This window comes from Ictidomys tridecemlineatus, chromosome 1, assembly GCF_052094955.1.
Source record: "Ictidomys tridecemlineatus isolate mIctTri1 chromosome 1, mIctTri1.hap1, whole genome shotgun sequence".
Classification (NCBI taxonomy): domain Eukaryota; kingdom Metazoa; phylum Chordata; class Mammalia; order Rodentia; family Sciuridae; genus Ictidomys; species Ictidomys tridecemlineatus.
This window is the reverse complement of record NC_135477.1, coordinates 27,573,705-27,599,446: the sequence shown is the minus strand read 5'-3', so window position 1 is coordinate 27,599,446 and position 25,742 is coordinate 27,573,705. Positions and strand designations below refer to the sequence as shown.

The 25,742-nt window shown below is 41.3% G+C and overlaps 1 protein-coding gene across 1 annotated transcript; it reads right to left on the bottom strand.

Moving 5' to 3' along the window:
• Positions 1–1,401: 1,401 nt before the first annotated feature.
• Got1 (glutamic-oxaloacetic transaminase 1) lies at positions 1,402–24,453 on the bottom strand. The gene is made up of 9 exons (XM_005335237.5): positions 24,212–24,453; positions 15,378–15,559; positions 9,588–9,711; positions 9,020–9,132; positions 8,703–8,807; positions 6,758–6,908; positions 6,506–6,671; positions 5,354–5,496; positions 1,402–2,204 (listed from the first exon to the last, which is right to left on the bottom strand). Exons 1-9 carry the CDS (start codon positions 24,327–24,329, stop codon positions 2,065–2,067), a joined length of 1,242 nt encoding a protein of 413 aa, XP_005335294.1. The 5' UTR covers positions 24,330–24,453; the 3' UTR covers positions 1,402–2,064.
• Between the last annotated feature and the right edge of the window lie 1,289 nt (positions 24,454–25,742).

The following is a 25,742-nucleotide window of genomic DNA, read 5'->3' as shown; positions in this document are numbered from 1 at the left end:
TGTATAAATGCCACATTTTTTTTATCCATTCATCTATTGAAGGGCATCTAGGTTGGTTCCACAATCTTGCTATCGTGAATTGTGCTGCTATGAACATCGATGCAGCAGTGTCCCTGTAGCATGCTCTTTTTAAGTCTTTAGGGAATAGACCGAGAAGGGGAATAGCTGGGTCAAGTGGTGGTTCCATTCCCAGCTTTCCAAGAAATCTCCATACTGCTTTCCAAATTGGCTGCACCAATTTGCAGTCCCACCAGCAATGAACAAGAGTGCCCTTTTCCCTGCATCCTCTCCAGCACTTATTGTTGTTTGACTTCCTAATGGCTGCCAATCTTACTGGAGTGAGATGGTATCTTAGGGTAGTTTTGATTTGCATTTCTCTGACTGCTAGCGATGGTGAGCATTTCTTCATGTACTTATTGATTGATTGTATGTCCTCCTCTGAGAAGTGTCTATTCAGGTCCTTGGCCCATTTATTGATTGGGTTGTTATCTTATTGTCTAATTTTTTGAGTTCTTTGTATATTCTGGTTATTAGGGCTCTATCTGAAGTGTGTGGATTAAAGATTTGTTCCCAGGATATAGGCTCCCTATTTATCTCTCTTATTGTTTCTTTTGCTGAGAAAAAACTTTTTAGTTTGAGTAAGACCCATTTGTTGATTCTAGTTGTTAACTCTTGCGCTATGGGTGTCCTATTGAGGAATTTGGGGCCCGATCCCACAGTATGTAGATCGTAGCCAACTTTTTCTTCTATCAGATGCCGTGTCTCTGATTTAATATCAAGCTCCTTGATCCATTTTGAGTTAACTTTTGTGCATGGCGAGAGATAGGGATTCAGATTCATTTGGATGCAAATGGATTTCCAGTTTTCCCAGCACCATTTGTTGAAGATGCTATCCTTCCTCCATTGCATGCTTTTAGCCCCTTTATCAAATATAAGGTCCAACTTCTTAATACAAGAAGACAGCTGGCTTCTGAATGACGAGCCCACAAAACTGACACACTTTTTTTTTTAATTTGGTCTTTTTAGTTATACATGACAGTAGAATGTATTTTGACATATCAGATATACATGAAATATAACTTCTTAGTGGTTGTACATGATGCCAACACAGACTTTTGAGGATAAGGTGATTTCACTAAAGAGATTTTTTTAAAATTTCTTTGTAGTTGTAGATGAACAGCATGTCTTTATTTTGTTTATTTTTATGAGGTGCTAAGGATCGAACCCAGTGACTCACATGTGCTAGGCAAATGCTCTGCCACTGAGCTATATAGCTCCAGCCCCAAAAGGGACTTGTATTTTGAAAATACATTTTCGTTTTTCCATTAGCCACTAGTGAATCCCTCTAAAGTCTTCATTTTCAACTGTGCATCACAACCCATTAATGGATCACAAAGTCAATTCCACGGGTCTTGATCAGCATTTTTATTTTTCCAATGAAACAGAACACAATTGAATAGAATAGAAAAATCTTAGAATACATTACACATGGCAAGGGTTGATACTGTGTCATGAAACTTTTTTCAGTTAAGCGCAAGTGTGTTTCTGTGTCATGATGTAAATACACTTCTTTCCACAGTCATCCTACGGAACTAGTTGCAGACTAGCAACACGACCATGCAGAAGGAGCAGGGAGACAAGACACAGGGTGGAGATGATGAGTTTTAATGCCACAGCCATCAATCACACGTGGCTCCTTCAGACAACATGTTCTTTTGGGACTAGACTTTGTTCAGAGTCAGATAACACTCAGCAGAAGCACACAAACAGCACTCCCACTTCTAGCAAGGGGGCAAGGTACCTACGTCTCATGATCAAAATATTTATTCTTAAATAAAAACCTTAATTTTCTCTGGCCTTCAAAAGGTTCTAATCTCAAGCCCCCAATTATTTTCAAGGATGTTCTGTTCACGCGTGGGGCCAACCTAAATAGAGGTGGCTTCACCAGGGCAACCTTTCAGTTCTTCAGTCATCTCTAATCCATGATATGTACAACTAGGTTTGCGCAGGCAGGGAACACACGTGACACAGCAGCTTTGGTGGTGTGGACTGGATGGTGTTTCTTCACTGGATTTTGGTAACTGCTTCATGGATGGAGGTAGCCACATAATCTATATTTTTGGTGGTTAAGCCGCACATGTTGATCCGACCACTTGGCAGTAGATAAATGTGCTTCTCGTTGATTAGATACTCAACCTGCTTGGCTGTTGAGAACCAAAAGAAGACAGAATCAGAGTCATAGGGATCATTACCCAGTGTAGGTTCGGTAACTATAGGACAATTTTCCTTCTTTGCTCTTAACATAAAGAAGCAAGACAAAAGGAGCTATTCTGTCCAAATCACAAACAAAAATATACTTGCCAGATTCTGGAAAGCACTCCTATTAGTTGACTTCCTAGTCCCCAGAAAGTTCAACATGATTACTACTGATGGCATTTTAACCTGGAACTACACCACCAAACATCCACCAAGCCCCCATAAACTAAAACAACCACCAGACTTAAAAATACTCCGCTGATGTGAAAAACTGGTTGTACGGTGCTCCCTTACCACTTCCCCAACCTGCTGGCTGCTCCTGGGCACCTAGCAGCAACTTCTCTTTGACATTTCATTTTTACAGTACATTAGACAAGGCACCATGCATTGGGTAGTTGATAAATGCTGTGTGAAGGAATCAATAAGCCGGAAAGCTACACCTCTGGCACCCCCAGCTCCTCATTTCTCAGCCCTTCCTCTCAGATGCAGAAGGGGGTTCCATTTTGTAGAAATGCCACATGTGTGAAATAGGAAGGGACAGCCTTGATGCTATGATGCCTTAGAATGGTTTTCCTTTATTGCAGATCCATGATAGAAACCCTAGCCATTTTGCCTAATTAGCACATTGAAGACACCACCAATCTGAGTGAAGAGGGTAATAATAATAAAATCATAATATAATCAAAAGAGCAAATACTATGTGCTAGGCAGTTTCTAGGCACTTCAACTCTGATAACTTTGTCATCCCCATTTTATAGATGAGGCACAGAGAAGTTAAATGTTCTTCTCAAGGCAGCTGGTAAGTGTGGATGTGTGACTTTAAGGCTGAGTCTGGGCTCTCCACTGCCTCTCTGTAGAAGAGGAATCATGGACTCTGGACTCAGTGCTGCCACATGCCCCTCCAAACGAACAAATAAAGCAAGCTTCAGAAGTCAACCAACTGACTTTAACCGTGTGAATGATAGTCATCCAAGGAGATAAAGCCAAACCTCAGGGCCAAGAGAGCCACAGGCTTACCCCTGTTTATAAAACCAGAGCCCTGGAGGCAGGTGTTGTTACAGGGCTCCTCCCATCCTGGTTTGTTTGTTTTCTTCTTCTTCTTAATAAAAATGTGAGAAGTTGATAAATAGTAATAAGCTCTTTCCCCCCCAAAAAATAGCCAATATCCACACATGCAATTTGGATACTGTAGTTCCAGGGGCTTCACAGATCTCCTAAAGTACACCCACAGACTAGGTGCAAAGCCCTGTTCTGACAGGTGAAGGGTAACAGAGGAAGTATATCATGAGAACTGCAGAAACTGGGGTTGGCACATGGGGACTCACTATATAAGTCCTCCAATTTTTCTGTATGTTTTCCTAATAAAAGATTGGGAAGAGAAGGAGGGGGGAAATGCTGTTTTTGTAAAAGGACAAATGATGTCAAGAAGTGCCAACCATTTAACTTCAATGTTATCAGCACAGGTCTATTCTCATCACCTCTCAATTCATGACAAAACTAGTTTCCAATCCTGGACAGCAGGAGGACAAAGCTGTTTTGTGGGGAGACATCCCCATCATGTGAACTTTTAGAATATTACTACTAAAGACCATTTCTATTACATTTGATATTTTTACAATTATATAAAGATGGCTTTTCTTATTCTAGTGAACTAATTCTAAATTCCACAGTCCCAGGGACACATACAATTAAGTTATTCCTTTTACTTTCTTGAATAGCCTTATTTTACCCAAAGTATTCTGAGGGGTCTACAATATAATCTCTTACCACCTCTCTAATTTATATTTATTTCCTTTGGCTTTTTCTGAGCCTGTTTCAAACTGCCACTTGCTATTATACCTCCTGGCACCTCTGATGTTCCACCTCTAGCCCAAACCAGTGCACATCCCTTGTACACTCCCCAGGACACCGGTAAGTGGCCACATCTGCATCATTCAACTGGTGGCTTGACCAGTAGGTACTCAGTATCACTTAATTAAATACATGAATCCTCAGAAGGAACTGCTGCTCACTGATATGCCCTACTGATGGCTGATCAAAATCATGCAAGTTTACCTACAAGATTTGCAATCAGCTATTAATTTCAACTATTTATAATCTAAATTCTTATTTATTTATGAAATAAAAAGACAACTTTCTTACTTCTTTTTTTTTTTTCTTTGATATGGGATCTCACTATGTTGCCCAGATTAGTCTCAAAACTTGTGGACTCAAGTGTTATACCCACCTCAGCTTCCTGAGTAGCTGGGACCAGAGGTGCATACCATAGCCCCCAGCTTATAAACCTCTTGAGAGAAATGCCTGGCGGTCAGGAAAGACCTGTTAAGAAGTTAGGCCCCTGAATGCTATAGTTTGGATCCAGAATGTCTCCCAAAGGCCCATATGGTCAAAGTTTAGTCCGCAGCTTGGCACTGTTGGGAGATGGTAGAAATTTTAAGAGGTAGGAAATAGTGGGAAGTCTTCTGGACACTGGAGACATGCCCTTGAAGAGGACTTGAAGGGACCCTGGTCTCTTCCTTTGTCTCTTTCAAATCCTGGTTATGAGGTAAGTGGTTTTTCTCCACCACATTTCCCGCCATGATGTGCTGTCTTACCACAGGCCTGAAAGCAACAGGGCCAACTGACCACAGACTGAAACCCCCAAAGCTGTGAGCTAAAATAAACTTCTTCTCTTCATAAACTGACTGTCTCAGTATTTGTTACAGTAACAGAAGGATGAATAATTATATGTAATATTTATACTTAGGATTAAGGTAAAGCCAAAAATTACCTGAAGATTTATAAGAAACCTTTCATAAAGCAAGTCTCTAAGCTACAAGTCCTGTTACTTCCCAGCTGGCTCTGAGCCTCTTCTCAGCCCACAGTAATGAAAATATCTTGGTTATGGATAGTACAACAGACCACAACAATGCTCTTCTGAGTCCCAAGGGATTCAGGAGATGGTGAGACACACTGAGGAAACCTAACTTGTCCTGGCCCAAAGCACTGACAGACCAATTGGGTAACAGCTAACAGAGGTGAGTTCCTGACTGGTAACTAAGAGGAGTGCTGCATCTACATGCACACATGCGTGCTCCAAGCAGTAGGCACCACTTACGGTTCAACCCAGTGAAGCTGAACATGCCAATCTGCTCAGTGATGTGAGTCCAGGTCCCAGGAGTCTTGAGAGCTTCTAATCGGGCCCTGAGTTCAGATCGCATGGTCAGAATCCGGTCAGCCATTGTCTTCACATTGCCTGTCCTGAAGTGTAGACAGTGATATAAACATCAATCAAGGGGAGATAGTACATGAAAACACAAAGGTTAAAAAACTGTAATTTAAGCTATAAGCAGAAAGTGGTATCACAACCTGCCTAATATAGTATGTTTGCCCTAGATGGGCAAATAAGCAGACCAGAGTGATAGACTTAGCAGGCAGAAGGCAAGGACTGTATATACTGATGGAGTCTAGTGCTAGACATAAGTACACGGCTGTAATGCCACTAATGTTTCAACTCAGCCTTCAGTGAGATGCTGATATATTTAGAATAAGATAGTTTATCAGACCTAATTAAGTAGAGATTGCAGATTTGGTCTACAAAAAATAACTCTGCTTTAAAATAAGACAAAGTACAGAGGCCTCTCCACTTCCCATCCAGGGATTGTTATCCATGGTCAATAACAGTCTGAAACTATTAAATGTGACATTCTAGAACTAATTCATAAGTTGTAAAAAACCTTTATTACCATTGTTTTAATTGTTCTATTTTATTATTAGTTATTATCATTAATCTTTCACTATGCCTAATTTATAAATTAGACTAAATCACAGGCATGTATGTCAGGAAAAACAGCACAGACAGGGTTTGGTGCTATCTGTGGTTGCAAGCATCCACTAGGCTAAGAAGGGGGAATGACTGTATATGCGAATTACAGATAAGAATGAGGAACCCCCAAATTGGCAGACTTCCTGAAGTTTGGTATTTTATCCAATCAGGAATTCTATCCTGTGTTTTCCAACTTTAATGAGAAGACAGGGTGGCAGAGAAGTGGGGAAACTGCCATTTATTGAATGTCTCCTCCTCCTCTGCTGCAGATGTTGTGTTGCACACGTGTGAATAGGGATAAGCCCTACTTTACAAAATATCTGAGATTCAAAGAGGTAACTGCGTCCTGGCTCTGCCAAACTAAAAGGAAGAGACCTAGTTAGATGTAACAAGACAGTTAATTTCTGCCTTCCACCCTTGCCCATCAGGCTTTGAGCCCCTTACCATTCTTTAAAGAGTTCAGGGTTAGAAAGGGTAGTGGCCACAATTCGTGCTCCCTGAGCAGGGGGATTGGACCATGTAATCCGCACAATCTTCTCCATCTGGGAAAGCACTCGCAGGATGCTCTCAGATTCTTTTCCAACCACGGTCAGATTACCCACTCGCTCATCTAAAGAGAGAGTGGGCGAGAATCAGGCTTGGCTGCTGTTGGGGGCAGGAAGGGGAAGTAGGACTACAACGCTGGAGAGCACTCACTGTAGAGCCCGAAGTTCTTGGAGAAGGACTGGGCACAGAAGAGCTCGAAGCCTTCAGACACAAAATAGCGAATGGCCCAGGCGTCTTTCTCTAGATCTCCAGATGCAAAGCCCTGATAGGCTGAGTCAAAGAAGGGGAACAGAAACCGGCGCTGCGAGGAAGGAAAGCAAGTCAAGGCAGGAAATCCTTCTGGAACCAACCTCAGATACGGGCCTTCCTTTCTCAACTGGTGCCTGGAAGGAATTTCTGACCCTTAACCTTTCTCCTATTTATTGTCTATATGCACTCAACCCCCACTGTTTTATATCTGTTCCTCTGTTCAGCTAAACACCAACCAATAAACATCACGATTTCAGTAAACTTCACTTTTTAACAGTATACTATTCTGAAATGTTAAGATGCAGCTTTGTAAACAAGGCTTATTTTGGAGGTGTGGAGGTACTCTCCTATGTTAATGGATTCTTCTCCATGAATTCCTGGGGTTAAGTAAGGCTCAGCATCCCCAGGGCTGCATCAACCTCAGGGCTACGCTAACAGGTACTCAGGATGAAATAAGCAGACTGGTCTCTACCTTAAGCACCCTTATTGCCTCAAAGAGCTCCCAACGCTGAACCTGCTCCTACTGTTAGCTGCACTCTCTGAGTGGACACCATTTCCCTCCCCCAAAATGTCCAAATCAGAGACCAGGGTGTTTCTTGACTCTGACCTCAGCAGCTCGACCCCACATCCAACCACACCCCAAGTCCACTCCATCCTGCTTCTTGAGAGCTCAAGGACCTTTTGCATCTCATTATCCCCACTGCCACCTACGTTCAGGTCACCATCTTTTACCTGGATTCTGACAGTAGCTTCCTAATGCTCTTTGGCCCATCTAATGTTGCCTCCCTCTGATCCATTCCCTGCTGTATAGTCAGGGTGACTTAAGACAATGATGGGCATTCACAGTACTCCCCAACATCGCAGATCTTAGTGGCTCACTGCTGGCCTCAGAATGAAGTCCAAGCCTTCAGCACAGGGAAAGGCCTAACTTACTCTCCAGCTGCATCACTTGTGCTCCCCTACGTCCCCAGGACTTTAGACCATAACAAGAATGGTCACTTCCTTAAATAGGCCATGATCTCTGCCTCGGGTTTCTGACCATGGTCTGCCCTCTGCTCCTACAAGCCCCTACCTACCAATGCCTTGTTAACTCCTTCCCTCCCAAGACTCACATGGAAACCACTTCTTCAGGAAGACTCCACCACCACCAGTACCACCTCCATATAATGCCCAGAATTTGGGCTCTTTACCCCATTAACCCAGCATCTCACAGTATTGAAGCTGCCCTAGAACTCATCAGTCTCCTCAGGTAGGCTACATGCTTTTTGACAGCTGGGAACATTTCTGTTTTGTTCACTACTATATCCCCATGGTACCCAGCTACCTAACAGTTCCTCAATAAGCATTCTATAAGCACATTAATGGAGAACATACACACTTTGAGCTAGAAATTCCAATTTAGAAAGTTATCTCAAATAAATAAAAAGAAGTTTTATTACATTGTTATTCATAAGACCAAGAAATCTGAAATGAAACTAAATGTCCATCCCTTAAATGGACCCATTTATCCAATCCCTAAGACAACATATCCATGAAAGCTATGAAAAATAATGCTACAAAAACATTAAATGGAATATAAATATAGAATTTCAAGTGAAAAACAAAGTGTGTTACAAAACATTACAGGCAAATGATCCCACCTGTAAAACACACACACAGTCTGGCATTCCACTACAAAAACATTAATACTCCCTTTTTTTGAGTAACAGAATTTACAGTTAATATTTATCATCTTCTTTGAAATTTTCTCCATTTTCCAAATTCTTCAGTAAACAGATTTTGCTTTTGAATACATTCAATTATATATGCTTTTTTTTAAAAGAAATGCTCTGCAGGAGGAGTTTACCTTCATGACGGAAGCGATCTGCTTCCACTGCTCTGGAGTTGGGTCAGTCCCAGTTGGGTTGTGTGCACAGGCATGGAGGACAAAGATGGAGAACTCGGGAGCATTCTGAGGAAAAGGAAGCTACATCAGCTTTGGCACTAGCAGTGACATCAGGAGACACAGCAATGAAGAGCATGCTCTCTCTTACATGCTCTTTTAGAATCTACTATCTGGTTTGGGGATAATGCCTCAGATTCTCACTTATCATTCATCCAAAGATTTTCCCCACTATACCTGACACCAAGAATTTTCTTTAATTTTTGTTCTAAATCACCCACCTCTAGATCATTCAGGAAACCCTGGAGGTCAAGTCCTCTCTTCTCTGCATCCCAGTAGTGATAAGATCGAATGTCTTTAAAACCAGCAGCAGAAAATACAGCATTATGGTTCTCTGCAGGCAAAGGGGTAAAATGTTAAGTGCTTTCACAAACACTAGGAGACATAATTAGAAAAAATACAAATCAGCTTCCAGAGCCCTCCCAGGCTCATGCTCACTTGGCATCATGGAGAGCAGGCATTAAGACATAAATGATTGTAAACAAGAACAAGTTCAACCAGTTACATGAATGCCAAACTTATATCATTTCCATCTGTATTTTATGCCTCCTCTGGGAAGTTTCAACATAGACTAAAATACAAGTCTACCAAGAGTCTTGGGAAAAAGTGTCCCTAATCTGAATTTGAGCTTTCCAGGTTTCTCAAGTCCTATCATAATCCACTGCTCAACTACTCCCAAGTCAGCTATTCCAGGGCTGGATTATGATTTCTCTGTAACCAGTGAACATCAGGAGGATAATTCTCTCTGGCTTCTCAGCTTCTCCTCTTAACCACAACTAAAAGACTCACCCCAGGTTGGGGACGATACATAGACAGGTGTATCCTTGTTGTTCGTTCCATTGTACCATCGAGCTAAGAAATCAGCTCCAATTCGAAGTGCACCTGTTCCCCCCAAAGACTGGACACCTCCCACCTGAAAAAAAAGCAGATAATGGTGAGGTCAAATAATATTAGCAAAATAAGATAATGATAAGCACTTATAATTAAATTAATCCTTTAATTATATTGTCTCATCAAAACCTCACAACAGGGGGGTGGGAATATAGCACAGTGGTAGAGCAACCACCTAGCATGTGTGAGGCCCTGGGTCAAATCCCCCGAATGGGAGGTGGGGGCAGATAAAACAAAATCTCATAACTACTATTTGAAGGTCCTTTTATTTGCCTGTGTTTGCAAATAAGGGAAATTTGAGGCTAAAAGAGATGGAACACCTTGCGCAAAGGCACCAGCTACTGAGCAGAAGGACCATGTCTTTTACACAGAGGTCTGACTCTAGGAGGGAGCTTCCCTTCTGAACACAGAGGTTAAGGGCAGACTTAAGCCATGCTACTGCGTGCCTTGGATGGCAAACCCCATGTCTTCAGCACCCATCTCAAGATCAAGATTTCCCTCCAGCAGAAGCCTGTAAAACAGTGTTTCTAGCTGCCACTGACATAGTCTGTAGTTCTCCCTCTCATGTCTAGAACTCAGGCTTATGAATCCATAGAGATATGTTCTAACAAAACAAAGGCCCTATGTGAATGCTACTTTCCTCTCTTTAGCTTCTCTCATCTTAGAAGTGACCTAATATGGACAATAATAAAAGCCCTGTTTTACCATTATTAAATGTTTTTGCAGGCATTTACATTTAATCCTCACACACCCTGTATATTCTATATCCCTTTTAAACATAAGGACTGATCCAAAGAAATGGTTCACCAAAGGATACACAGGTGGTGAGTGGCAGGACTGAGAATAAATCCAGGTCTTCCCACCCGCCCCCCACATCTGGTCACTATGTCCTGTGTATGTCATTCTGCTTATCTATCTTTTAATTCTGCCCCTTTAAAATTCTCATTTTCAGGATAATTCTCTCAGTAGACAAATGTTATAAATGACATGTTACCTAATGTATCTGAGAATAAGGAGAAAGGAAAAGATCCTATGAAAACGTTTAAATAAGAGGGGTACATACCAATCTTCTAATAGGGGAAACTCTTAAGAGGGGTCTAGGATGTAGGAAGAGTAGTCAAATCTATAAATTTTTCTTTTTAATGAGAAGAATATGTGCAAGTATTATTTGTAAAATTTTACAGTAATTTTTAAAACCATTCATTCTGGAACTTGCTGTAAAATAATCCAGCTTTGACAGTGGGTCAGTCTTATACAAGAATGATGCATATAAATGACATTGAAGCTAGGTGAGAGACACATGGGATTTGTTTATTACACCGTTTTTCTTACTTTCACAAGAAAAAAATCTGAATTTTTACATAATAAAAAGGTTTTTAAAAATTTTCCTAGAGAAGCTTCTCAAGTCTTTTTGAAAACCTAACATTGATGTCAAAAGTTGACAAAGGAAAAAAGTGAGAGACCTGGCTCCTTATGTTTAACCCCACCTTCTGCCTAATCCAGAAAGTAAATTCATTAAAAGCCAGAAAGTCAGTAGACAAGATTGAAAAAGTGCTTGAAACAGATACTCCACTAACATGTATTACTTCTTGACATTTATAACATATATGACATATAAAATATCAAATTCTCAAAAAAATTCTCATTCCCTAAAAATGTATTAAACACTGGATAGTTTCAGCAAAATACAAGTTGCTCTAAATGTCAGCAATTAACAGAAACAAGTTTGGAATCAGTAATGCAGCAATTTGGTTATTCTAGGAACTAATTTTGACAAATTAATCTAGAGCCCAACAAAGTCCTAAAATCATTAATATCAAAGTAAATAAGTCCAGACTTCTCCACTGGAACTGAATGGCTAAAGAGGGGTATCCAGAACAAGGGAAATCCAGTCAGATTTCCTGGTGTGAAGCCAGCTAAGGCAGGACTTTGTGTTTACTATACACAGTACAGAACTGCTGGACTCTAGAACCTTTTCTGAATCACAATTTGCTGATGTTATGACTTCACTGTGGGAGTTGACTGGAGTTACTCACGGCCAAGGCTATGCTGTGTTCATCTGGGTGCCTGTGGCAGTTTCTGGTATATGGTACTACATAAACATGTGCTCACCTAGCTGAAGAAAGGTGATGTGGAAAAGACTGGAATGGAACCACAGCAAGGCCCAGGTCTCCCAGAGGCAATGGTCAAAGCAAGAGACTGGCCTGTCAAGTAATGACAAGGATTTATGGCCCATGAGCCCTACAATGGCTACCTACAATGGCTCCAAAACTTCAGAACATGAAAATGACTAGGTGAGAGATGAAGAATGGAAACTTCATCTAGATCCCAAAGTCTGAAAATGGGAAAGTATAAGAAGCAGTGAGGAATCTAGAAAACAGGTCTCCTCAAAATGGATAAAGGACCTGGTAATGTTAAAACCTTGAGAAGAATGATCTAAGGGAAGACATCATTATTGTTTGTCTTCTGGTTCATTTATTCTTTCATTTATGCCTCCTCTCCAAGTTTTGGCTCAAATATCATTTGTATTTCTATCCTGAACCACCGTAGTTAAAACTGAATCCACTCTTATTCCCACATATCCCAATCTTGATTCTCTTAATAGCATTTTCATTTTAATATAATAGATCACTTTGTTGTGTTTATAGCCTGTCTCCATAAAACTAAGAGCAGGAGCAGGGGATTCTGTGTGTTGATCTCTACTAGGCTCACTATAGAATCTAGCAGAGAGCCCAGCTCTTGTGGCAAGCATTTACTAAACAGAAGAATGATGAATCCAAACATCCAGGAATCTCGGAAGGTCCCAGAATAGGAGCCAGATGCTGAAGACCTGCCAGGTAAATGAGCAAGCCATTATCCTCACCCTGGGGGGAAGTTATGGTCTTGTGGGAGAGAAATTCTTATAAAACTATACATTATTATAATAATTATACATGGTAAGTACTGTTATTTCCAAGCTGGAATAACTCAGAGGACACACACAACTGGCCCTGCCTGAGAAAGTTAAGGATTCAACATAGAGTTGACCCTTGATCAGGTCTTAAAGAACTTGGAAATGGGGCCTAGGGAGGTGGAGAAGTGAGAGAGGGAATCTGGAGCAGGGGGAATCTAAGCCAGGAAAAGGCTCTAAGTTATGATAAGACTCTAATCATGACAAGGCTCTAAGTCATGACAAGGCTGGGTGGGTCTGAAAAACAGCAAGGCACTTAGAATGACAGGTGGGGATGAGGAGTAAGCAACTGGAAGAACAGGATAAAGACTATTGATTAAATTCACTGCCAAGTTCAAAGTCTGGATTCTACCCTGCAGGAAATGGGAGAGCCACTACAGGAGAAAGGACGTGTGTCACGATTAGCTTTTCTTCTAAGGAAGATCACTTATCTGCAGTTTGCAGAATATACTAAAATGAAAAGGAGACTAAAGACAGGAAGATCAATGAGGAGGCTGATAGAAGGATCTACATGAGATGATGGAGGGCTGAACTAAGTAGTTTCAGAATAGTAAGGACTTCCAGGGAAAGAAGAAAGGCTCAGAGCTCAGGAGCAATTGGTGCCTGGGAGAAGGAGTACAGAGTATCCTAAATCAGTCCAAAGATCTTCAGATATTCACTGGCATCCAGTGTGAATACTAGTGAAGACTGACATCCTATGATCAAAAAACGCTGCACAGGATGAATAGGACTTCGAAGGAGGGCTGGGTTGCCAGGTCAAGGACACAAGCAATAGCCCCAAGTCTTATGATGTGAAGAGGTCAAAATAGGAATCAATGAGCAGAGAAACAAGCCTCTGCCAACATAGTTACTATGTATGAGATGCACAGCAAGCAGTTCCCCAACATGGAATCTGTTTTCATTTGTCAACAACTTAATTCCAACTAATTTATCTAGTATCTGGGAAGACAGGTCCCCAGTTACCAAAGTTCCCCACCTTCCAACTTCATTACAACTTTCCAATCTCTCTCTCTCTCTCTCTCTCTCTCTCTCTCTCTCTCTCTCTCTCTCTCTCTCGGGAAACACTGGATTTTTCAGAGCAACTTCCCCATGTGACACCTAATCTCTAACATTTCTACCCACGTCTTCAGTTCCTCGAGATAAGTGACAGTCTTGCACACCAATCCATTCAAAACCCTAATTAAGTTAGTTACTTGCCTAATCACTGACCTGAGTTCCAATTTCTCCACCAGAGCCTTTATTTTATCCTACCTCTCCACTTAGCAGTGCATCTGGGGAACATGATACACAAAAGAAAAAACCTGCTGTAAGCAACATGTGAAGAATACCTCAAAGGCCTCCAAGATGTGGTCCCTTCAATGCATGAACTGCAAGATGGACTATAACATGGCCCGGGAGGACAACAAGGGCAGCTGGTTTAAATTGCACCACACCTAACTGGACTATTGCAAAAACCTGATCTCTTCCCTTTCCCACCCATTCAGCCAGGCTTATCTTCTTCAAACAACACTTTCATTGGGTGATTTCTCTGTTCAAACCTTCAGTCAGCTTCCCCTGCCCTGGCTGCCAAAATCGGCCTGCCTTGTCTGTCCAGCAGGTTCCCAGTTCTAATCAGGCAGGTCTCTTTACAACCTAGACTTGATTATCATCCACCTCTATCCCTGGACTCCCCGTCTCGAGGAATACCCCTCAGTTTTCCCCTTCTCTGTATTTTGTGGTTCTCAAATTGGAATTACCTAGGGAATTTAAAAAAATATTTCCATAGAGGGCAGGGAAAGAGGAAATAGAAACAGAAAGGTAGAAGGTGGTACCCTCCAAGATTCTGATTTAACTGCCTTGGTGTGAGGTCCCCGGGGTCCATGTTACAAACTCTCCAGGTGTTACTAAATGACAGAGTTGAGAGCGGGTGTCCTAGCCATGTTCACACATTCTCCAAGGCTCAGTTCAAGAACCACCTGCGGTCCTCAAGGGTCTCCTTCTCCCCTTGGCTTCTTACAACACCAAGTACCTATCCCATACCACTTCCTGCTACATACAGCCTATTTTGCTGTGTCTGGTTCCAAACATGTTCTCATTCCATTTGTCTCTAGTTATATACATAAACCCTTAAATGAGATATGCTGAGATCAAGACTAGAAGTATTAAGGAATATTAGAACTGGCAGGGACTTCAAACAGCATCTAGACTAGTGGTTCTTAAACTTTTAGAAACCACAGATATCTTTTGAAAATCTTACAAAAAAGCTTGTAAACCTACTCCCCAGAAATAAGTACACAGAAAAAAATTCTGCATATAATTTCAGGAAAAGCCCTTTAAATGATCCCCTATTCAAGTACTCCTTATGAGACCATGAGCCATAAATCTTTTTCTAACATATAGATGTAGGGACCAGGAGGTAAATGATATTTCTGTAGCCAAAAATAGTGGCAGAGTTGGGGGTCTAGAACTCCAGTCTCTTAGAATTTCATTAAATTTCCTTTGCTTGGCACCTCCATTGACTGGCTCAAACCTGGCAGCTGAAATCTGATGATCAACTGGACAAAACTGAACAACTAAAAAACTGTGCTTTGGATATGGCCAAGTTATCTGCACCCTCAGGTTTCTGAACTCACACTACTTAGACACTTATTGACAGCTCACTAGGCATAATACCTAATACTTTACAACAAATTAAAATTTCAACCTCTTCTCACTTTCATGATTTCTCAAGAGAAAATATATCCTCAAACCAAACTCACCCGCTTCTCCTGGAGAGCTGGACTGTCATCTCCAAGGACAAGACGAGAAGCACAGGTCCGGAACTCTGCCAGGCCCAGGATGGGCAGATACTCGTGGTTGAGGCTACTGTCATTAGCGATCTTCTGTTCCACTTTCCTCACTACTGGCAAAACCCAGGGCTGGCAATCATCTGTGCGATAAGCTGAGCACAGAAAAGAGATACAGACACAGGAGTTTCAGGCTTCACTCAAGTCAGAATCTAAAACTGTGAACAGAATTCAGCACCTTCCAGTCAGAAGAGTGACCAAAACTGAAGTAAAGCACCTTCACTTGCTGAGTACCTGCTTTGGGCCAAGCCCTGGGCTAGGTGCTGGGCAAATGGAAAGACAATCATGGTGGTTCTCCTTACAGAACTTACAAGTCTTGGAAATGTGTGTCTTCCAAAAAGTGGAATGCTGAACTAAACTGGGACAACACAGAGCCTGATCAAGTGAGAAAGTGGAAGGGAAAAAGCACTTTGCAAAAAATGTCTTGGAAATGCTGTTCCTGTTGCCAGTGCACTGCGGTCTCTACAGACACTGGCCCGGCAATCTTCTTCCTCCTTCATATCCCTAAAAGAGTTTCAGGAAAGTACTCTTCACAAGAACTCTGCACCTTCAAACCTAAACATGGAGAAAGACAGGGTGGGAGAAGGCCTATCTCTTCCTCTTGTCTCAAAAAAGCAGAAACAGGATGGACAGTGAACAAATGCTCTAGACTGGAGTTTGATAACCGGTTACACAATCACCCAAGGACCCACTCAAACACATCTTTGTCCCCTCTCTGCATTTTGACAGCAGCCAGTGTTTACCATTTTGACTGTTTATCCACATCATCTGCCTCACCCTTCCATTGATCTAAACTTATCTATTTCACAATATTTAATCTTACTTTATAGGAAATGTCTAAACATTTCCTCCACAATGAAAGTATTTTTAGGGCACTTTGAGTTATCCTATCCACTGATTTTGACCCTACACTATTCTATGGATGTGCTGGGATTATAGCTTTAGGAGGCAGCTGTTCTAGCCTTGCACTCAAGCAAATCGACTGAGTAGAATTCCTAAGAGATCATTTGCCTCTCTGCTTGGATGCATATGCATATGGAAGGTGTAGTATTTGGAAAACTGAAACATAATATATAACTATATAAATGTTTTTTCAGCACAGGGCATTAAAACCAAGAACACTTTACCACTGAGCTATAACCCCGACCCTTTATACTTTTTTGAGATAGGGTCTAAACTAAATTGCTGACAGTCTCATGATCCTCCTGTCTCAGCCTCCTGAGTTGCTAGGATTACAGGAATGCACCACCTGGCTAAAATTTTAGAGTAATTCTGATCAAGTTTATCTTGATGATTTCTGTTCAACACTAATCCCTGACTTTTTAAAATATCACATTTTAGGTATTGTTAATATTTACTGAACAACACACGTTAATGGTAATAAATTTAGAAAAATCCAAAAGTAAAAAAATTAATATGCAATCCCAGCACTCAGACAAGGGGCATGCAAATGTGGTGTAAAACCATCCTGGGTTTTCCCCCCTATGGGTATATTCTTTTATAAAAATATGAATCCTACTGTACACAGGATTTTCCATACATTTTTCCATTTATATTTATATTATAAATATCTTTCACCAACTAGTCTGAAAGGCGATATGCTTGCATACTCCCATGCCATCCTTCTTTCTCTTTTTGGGGGGAGAGGGAGGGTTACTGGGAACTGAACTCAGGGGCACTCAACCACTGAGCCACATCCCCAGCCCTATTTTGTATTTTATTTAGAGACAGGGTTGCTTAGTGCCTCGATTTTTCTGAGGCTGGCTTTGAACTTGTGATCCTCCTGCCTCAGCCTCTTGAGCCACTGAGATTACAGGAACTAGGAGAAAAATATTCTACCATACCCAGCCCATCCTTCTTTTTCTCCTAGTTCCTCCCTCCATAAATAACAACTGTTGTCAGTTTCATATGTATCCTTCAGAATCTTCCTCCATATACACAAGCAAATACAGTTTCTTATATCTGTCTTTTTAAACAAAGGTAGTGTATAATATACTGTACGCTGTTTTATTCATACTTTTTCCACCTAAACGTCTTTTTTATATTTCGCTTCTTTTTTATAGCTACTTAACTGATGAATCATATTTTATTTGCCAGTCTCTTGTTAAACATTGAGTTATAAGTGTTGGTTATTAAAACAATACTTCAGTGAACAACCCTATAGGTATGCTATCTCACATGAATGCAAACCTATCTACAAGTTACAGGATTGAAAATGGAAGAGTTGGCTAAGAGGTAAGTATATTTGTAATTGGAACAGCTATTTCTGAATTATTCTCCATAGGAATATATCAGTTTGCATTCCTACCAGCAATACAAAAAGGTGTCTGCTTCCCCACGGCCTCACCCACTGAGTGAAATTTTACCCGTATGAAAATGCAAATGTATCTCATGAGTAATTTGCATTTTACTTATTATGAATGCAATTGTACATTTTTCATACATATAAGTCATTTACAACATATTTTAGTAGCAAGGTAATGTACTTTTCCATCATAATTAATCATGTTGCTTTTAATTATTTGCTATTATGAACATCATGGTGAATGCTGTTACTATGCATACTCATAAGTGGCTTCGTAGGAAATATTTCTAAACGTAAAACTACTAGGTCAGAAAGTATGCAACACACGAAAGACCTTGTGGGATCATTTTAATCTTGTGTCTGTCTCCTCTCAGCTAATCTACCCTCCAGAAATGTGACATCTGCAACTCTGGGAAATATATCAAGCTAACAATAAAAACATGGGCAGAGCTCCAGACTGACACACCACTAAACAACCAAAGTCAGTCCCTGGGTTGATGAATCTAATTCACAATACTGTCGTACCACTCATATTTACCCTCAACCCACCAAACTAACTCCCTTGCCACAAGTTCCAATAGTCTCTTTTACCAGGTAGGATTTGAGCTGGTTTCTTTAAATCCATACCAAAACAACTACTTCCAGTAACAGCTGTCCCTGAAGCAGATGCCCTATCTGAACACAATGTTACCACTGTTCAAAGTATTCTGGGTGCTCTTTGGTGGAACTGTTTTTAGAGGCAGCATCTCAATACTGGCAACATCCTCAGTAGTGCCAAATCATTCTTTGAACATTGATTTAATTTTTGGAAGTGAAACTTGCATTATCTCCAGCATAGAGGGTGGGTGAACAAACTGCCTGATATAATGAAGAGATGGTTTCTCATGGGAGTCTTACTGCTTCAAAGGCCAGTTCAAAAGAGAATTTCCAGAAATCTTTAGCAATAGCTGCACATCTGGACTACCTAGAAAGGATATTATTTTGATGTACAAAATTTTAAATGTTCATAGAAAAACCAGTTCTATTATGATTAGGGTCTGTGTTTGGTTGTTTATACATTATGTAATACAATTATGCTATATGTTTTAGTAATAGTATTCATAAATAATATATTCTAAATAAGTAAGATATGAAAGAGGAAGAAAAGACCATAGTACTGCTGTTCTCAGCACTACTGTATACTCTGTGAAATCCTCAAGAAAACTCTAATACCATCTGAGGGTGGGGATGAGGGGAGAGGCATTGGTTCTGTACCGTGACAACAGACAAGTTGGCCAATTCAGTCCTCCCCATCCTTTGTCATTGCTCAGTTCCTCCCAGGTTCAGTTCTAGATGTGTTCCCAATGCCTCACCTAACTGCCCACCTCACCTAACTGCCCTAGGGAGGCAGAATCACAGATTCCTCTGGGGTGACTGGAGCAGGGAGGTTGAACACCTGTATCATATTATCAATAATCACTATTTTTCCTCTCCTGGGAGGTCCGTTCCTGTTGAACCCATGCATTTCTCATTCTTCCTTTCCTTTACTCATTCACTTGACAAAGAATTACTAAATCTACCATAAGCCAGACACATCAGGAAAAGCTACACAGAGATGGAAAAGATAAAATAAGGTACTGTCTGCCTTCCAAGAAGCACAGTACATTAAGTCTTTAATTCTTCTTTGAAGGGTCAGAGATTTTACAGAGGATGAGGTATGAAAGATGACAGATTAAAAGACAGGCAAAGGAAGAGGGGTATTCCCGACAGAGGGAACACCTGTGCAAGGTCCCAGAGGCTGGGAGAACACAGGATTTTTGAGGTTGTGCATTGTCATGGCTTGGAAATAGTATCCATGGAGGAACAGCAGGGAGTGGCTCAAGGAGTCACTTCTAAGGAACTTCTCTATCCATGGGGAAACCACTAAAGGCAGTGAAGCAAGACTGTGATGTGAACAGCTGTCTATTTTGACAGGATCACTTCAGTGACACCACAGAAAGCAAACTGAAGAGGACAGAGGCAGGTAGCTAAGTCAGAAGGCTCCTGCAACAATCCAGAAGGGGAATCATGAAGTCTTGAATTAAGGTAGAGGCAGAGGGGGACAAAGAGAAGGGAAGATATTCAAAACAGACTTATGAGGTAGAAAAATCAGAACCCGATGACCAAACAAATAAATGTGGAACTGGGGAAAGGGTTGCTAATGGTTCCAAGTCCCCAGGTAGTCTGGATAACAAGTAGATAGTGGTGATAGAGTTAATGAAGATCTAGAACACAGAACACAGGGGAATAAAAAGAAAAGATGAAGGTCATTCAGAGAAAAGGGCTGGGATGGGAAGATACCATCATTATAGACACTGACGTGGCTGAAGCCACAGTAATAGAACAAGGAATTCCGAATTACTTTCTACAGACTAGGCATGGTACTAATACTTTACATTTCTTGACTCTCATTTAATTCTTAAAATACCCCAAAAATATCTATTTGGTAAAAAAATTAATTTTCCCAAGATCATAAAGATAATAAAAATTAGACTGCAATAGTATCCGAGAAGCAAGAAGGCATACAAGAACTTTTTTTTTTTTTTAAGAGCAAGAGATGAAGCAAGCAGCCCCAGGGAACTGTATCAGGAATCTTTTTATCAACATTCTTCCCTGTTCCATGCACTAATGCCCTTCTTCCTGGCCTTTCAGAGGTTTCACACAGCTTTCACGTGGGCCTGGCAGTCTTGTTTTGCAGAAGGAAAGAAAGAACACAGAAAACTAAATGATCCAACTACCACCCTCATCCTCCTCCCAAGTTCTCCACTTCCCTCATCCATCCCCACCCAAGAGCCTATGCAAGTACACCTCCAAGACCCTTCTCCAACTAGGAGGGACCAGGGATCCTCAGAAACACCTAAGATAGTACCTCTTTCCAGCAATTTTGTTTGAAGTACATCTTTCCAACAATTTTATTTGAAGATACTAAGACAACCACACTGAAAACAACTATTAAAGCAAACACAGTTTATCTGGGCCAAAAGGAAGCTAAATTTACATGAAAAAAAATGGACTAGAGTCTTCAAAGAAATTTTCTGCTGCAGGCTGCATCAGGTTAGATCCTTGTCTCCCTACCCTTAAAGCTACTTCAGTCTTCAGTTTTGCAAAGCACTAAAATGATCCACTCAGAAAGTAAGCCTTGTGCTACAGTGGAAAATATGATACTCTGCTCTGTTTAAGTATAAGGAAACTACTGAACTCATCACAGCAAGAAGAAACTCCCTGGGGAAACCATCTGCAAATAGGAACTAGCTAATGAGATTATAGTTGTACTTTATCAAAAATGCCCAACATTTCTAGAACCTCAGCTAAATAACCTTCATTAGGTTTCATCTTAACTTGGAGGATGGGGAGCATCTTTCCCAAAGTCAGCAATTAATTACATTTCCTTCAAAAAGGATATACTTGGGGATGTGTGTAAGTAAAGCTGGGACATACCAAAGCTGGAAAGAGAACTTTATTCTACTCTATTTCAATTAGATCCTTATCTGAGCACCTACCATTTATAAAAAGATGGTTCACAGTAACGATTAAAAACATTTAGATATAACATCTTTCATTTACATATCAAATTTCACACCTAACCTCATTCATTTCCTTCTCAACTAACTGATGAGGTCACCAAAATTAACATCTTACAGTACAGTCACAGAATGTGTCAGTGGATCTTGGAGTAGACTTATGGTAGAGTTGAATCTTGAGAGTAAAATTTTAGAGACAGCTCATTCACTTCTGGCTTCTCATTTTACAGACTGAATTGGAAGGATGTTAAATAATCCTCCCAAGGTCATGTCACTGAACCACAGAGCTGGGCCTAGGTCTCCTGGCTTTTCCCACTATAGTCCACTGGCTGTCCCCAGACCATCTAAAGGAACCTAAATAGAGGACTGGGCCTAAGAGACCTGGCTGGAATTCCAGCTCTTCTACTTAGTGGTCACATGACCTCAGGAAAATCTTTTCTTCTTTCTAAGCTGCAGCTTCCTTACTTCTAAAGAGTAAATGGTAAGAAGATGGCAGAATGAGATGGACATCATTACCCTCAGTACACTGTGACTGCACATATGGTGCAACACTACATTGTGTACAACCAGAGAAAGGAAAAGTTGTGCTGCAATTGTGAACAATGAATCAAAATGCATTCTGCTTTCATATATACCTAATTAAAATAAATAAATTTTTTTAAATGTAAAAAAAAAAAAAAAAAGGAGTAATGGTTATAAACAACCTTCCAGGTTTGCTATGAGCATTAAATGAGATCACATGCATTACTCATTTGTTCACAGTTCCTGGGTTCCTGGAAAATAATAGATGAGGTGGCCATCTGAGCTAAAGATGGATTCCAAGCCAATCACTTCTGGCTGAACTGGGAGCTTTTTCTCTGCATAAGCAGTTTATTTTTGAACCAATGTCATATTTCATTTTCCAATTCTTGTGCTGAAAATATTTACTCAACATCTTTTATAAGATCCATTCAAAGAAATGCCAAAACAACAATAGTGAACATTTATATAACCTTCACTTCTGTGCCAGACATGGTTCTAAATACTTTAAACACATTTAATCTTCACAAAAACCCTGTAAAAAGGTCAAGGGTCATATGCTTTCTCTCATGTATGGAAGCTAGAGAGGAAAAAGAAAGGTGGGAAGGGGTGGGGAATCTCATGAAAATCAAAGGGAGATCAATAGAAGAAAGGGAGGAGGGTGGGAAGAGGGGAGGAAGAGGGAAAGTACGGAGAGTGATTGTGACCAAATGATATTGTTATAGTGCGTGCATGTACAAATATGTAAATGAATCCCATCATTATGTAAAACTATAATGCACTAGTAAAAAAATGTGAAAAGGGGGGGAAAAACTGTAAGATTGTTCAAAGGAGATTAAGATAATAAAATCAGAGATTTTAAAAAGACATATTTAGATTGATACTAATCAATAAAGAAATACTGGTAGGTTCAGGATTAAAAGCTTGAATGGTACCCATTCAAATTTAATTTGAAACAATCTTGTACTATTTCTCCCAGTCTGAGGACTGCTAAAAACATCACATTCCTTCTATGGGCAGACAATGCAGTATTGACTTTTTAAAAAATGCTTTATTATGAAAGGTTTCAAACATATACAAAAGTTGAGAGAATATTCATGTATGCCATGTGCCTACCACCCAACTTCAAAAACCATTACTTTTTAATGGTTTTTCTACCCTCACCCCTCCTCCTTTGCTCCTTGGTGAAGCTTTTGCTCTTTGGAGTTTTGTTGTTGTGTTTGTTTCATTTTTAAACAAGCACTCTGTACAGACACAAATACTCTCTATGGGAAGCACAATTCTGAATATCCCTCTTGTCATCCTATACTACAAAATAATTTCAATTTTTCTTTCCAAAATTTCTAATCCTCTTATTCTAAGCCTATTTCCTCCCACGGGACATCAGCCTACTCATTTCATATTCCTGGCTGGCCTTTTTATGTGGCAAAAAAACAAATCAAGAAAGTGTCTGTGGCACTTCAAACATACAAATGAGAATGATTGGAATAACAAATTCACCAGAAAAGGTTAGAGTTAAAAGGAATCTCAGAGGCTTTGAAATACAAATATTTTTCTTAACAGATGGGTAAACTGAGGCCAATGCTCTGAGTTGTTCAAGGCCCAAGAAAAACAATAAAAAAATGAAGACAAGGGAAGGAAAGGTACTTGGGAATAAGAATGATCAAATTATGTGTGTGTAGGAATATGGCTATGTATAACTATAATACACTAATTAAAAACAAAAAGAAAAAAGAAATGAAGACAAGGATGTGTGGAAAGTAAGATCTACTCCACCATATCTACCCATTCCTACCACATCTGTGAGGGTCAGAACCATCTTCCTAGATCCCTCCAGGCAGTATTAACACATCTCAGAAGCATTTCAGATCTCTGGTGTGCAACACTTGCTGATTTTGAAATCCTTGAAAACAAAACCAAGCCTCAGTCTTCCCCACAAAATTTAATAGGGTATTTTCAACACTTGGTGATCACTCAAATATTTACCAAACCAAAGCTCCCTAAGGCTAACAGTTCTCCTTTACACACTCCCCAGCTACTAGGACCCCAAGCCTACGAAGCTTATTTCCACCCAGTATTTTCCAAGCCTATTTCCTCCCTCTCTTTACAATCCTTTGATGTAGTTTAAAGAACACAGGATGGGGAATCAGAAAGAATGCATTTGTGTTCTGGCTACTCTACCTATTTTGAGTGACCTTGAACACATCTCCCATTTCCAGGGCCTCCTTATCCCCATCTGTAAAATGGGCAAGTTGAACGAAACTGTGATCCTGCCTCCTCTCCAGGGTGCCCCTCTCCAGGCAGTGTCCAGCCGGGCCTTAGACTCCAGGCCGGGGTTGGGTCCGCTCCCACGCTGCTCACATTCCAGGGCACAGCATCCTTACCTCCTACTCCCAAATTGACCTTGCGGGGGTCTGGATCCTCCCGGAAGTCAGCCGTGAGCTTAAAGACAAGGACGGGCTGGGCCTGCGGAACCTCGGCAAAGACTGACGGAGGCGCCATGGATACAGAGCAGGAATCTGCGGAGAGCCTTGACAGGGCACCTGGAGCTAGCTGCTCGGTTAGGGCTCGGTTCAGCGACTGGAGGAGACGCTCACCTTCACTAGCTGGCGGAGGCGGGCTCCCGGCCTCCAATAGTCGAGCCGCGTCCGGAGCTTGGCAACGCGAATAACCAATCACAAGCTCCTGACTAAACCAGAGAGGAAGGAGGGGGAGCTATTAGCCAATCCAAGAAGAGAGTCTTATTGGAGGCCGGTAATGATGCAACCAATGCTATTTACGCTGACGGAGAAGGGGGGGGAGACTAGGGTTGATTGGCAGAGCGTGTTCCAATCACTGAGGCTTTTATTCCTTGGGGGCTGAGAGGAGGAACCCAGCGGCCGGAGTCCCCACGGGGCATCCTCCTTGACCTTCCAGGACCAGAAGACGAGGGGGAGGTGGCCAGCGGGAATTCCAAAGGACGGGTCCTTCTGTTCCCGCTGAGGAGATGGTGTCACTGCCAGGCCTGGCTGCGCACACGTTCCTGACCCGACCGGGCCGGGCTGGCAGCCAAATCCCCGGCGTTTGTACATGGGATGGGCGTCTACAGCCTAGACGTGCAGCTCGGGAGGCCACGCGGGCGACCTTGACCGTCCCCGCCGGGTGTTTCCCCCAGAAAGAAATGTGGATGTGCTCCCTGCCTTGGTTGCTGACAGGAAGATCTTTCTAAAAATGGGCGATGATCACGAATCCCTTTCTACCGCTTTTCTAGTTTGAGAATTTTGCTCCGCAGTTCCTTACAAAGAGGGTCTTGGTCCTCAAGGAACCTTCAGGAACCTTAAGGAAGGGGCTGGAGTCCTGGCTCAGCGGCAGAGGGCTTTCCTAACACACGTGAGGCACTGGGTTCCATCCTCAGCTGTGTCCATCTACAACTAAAAAAAATGTTTCCAAAAAAACCCTCCCTCTGCAGCTGTCTTCCCACTCATGCACTGGGCCAGATATTGCTGTCATTTTGTCAGGCTATTCCTTTCCCTGAGAGTCTTTCCACGCCAGTCTCCTTCTGCACCTATTGTGTGACCTTGAAGACCAACACCAAATGTCAAGCCTCCCCTTAACCCTCATTCTAGTCAAAATTGTTTTCCTGTGCTTCTGTGCTTTGTTGGCCATATTACAATTTTAGGAAATATCCTTATGGTGAGGAACCTGGCTCCAGAGCCAGACTACCTGAGTTTGCATTCTGGTTATCTCTTACTAACTCAAGCAAGTTTAGGCAAGTTATTTAACCTCTTTGTTCCAGCTGTGTGAAGTGGAAATAATAATATTTTCCTCAGGGTTGTTGTGGGAATTATGTGAGTTAATACACATTAAGTATTTAGTTGCATATAATAAGCACCCTACAAATGTTAACTATTGTTATTGCACATCTGCCTCACCCCA

Excerpts from the sequence above, each read along its gene's own strand:
- Got1 (XM_005335237.5), bottom strand. The coding sequence starts at position 24,329 with ATGGCGCCTCCGTCAGTCTTTGCCGAGGTTCCGCAGGCCCAGCCCGTC. Across the intron at positions 6,909-8,702 it reads AGATCGCTTCCGTCATGAAG|CGCCGGTTTCTGTTCCCCTT; the intron begins GTAAACTCCTCC and ends CCTTCCTCGCAG. Across the intron at positions 5,497-6,505 it reads CCTGAACTCTTTAAAGAATG|GACAGGCAATGTGAAGACAA; the intron begins GTAAGGGGCTCA and ends TCTACACTTCAG.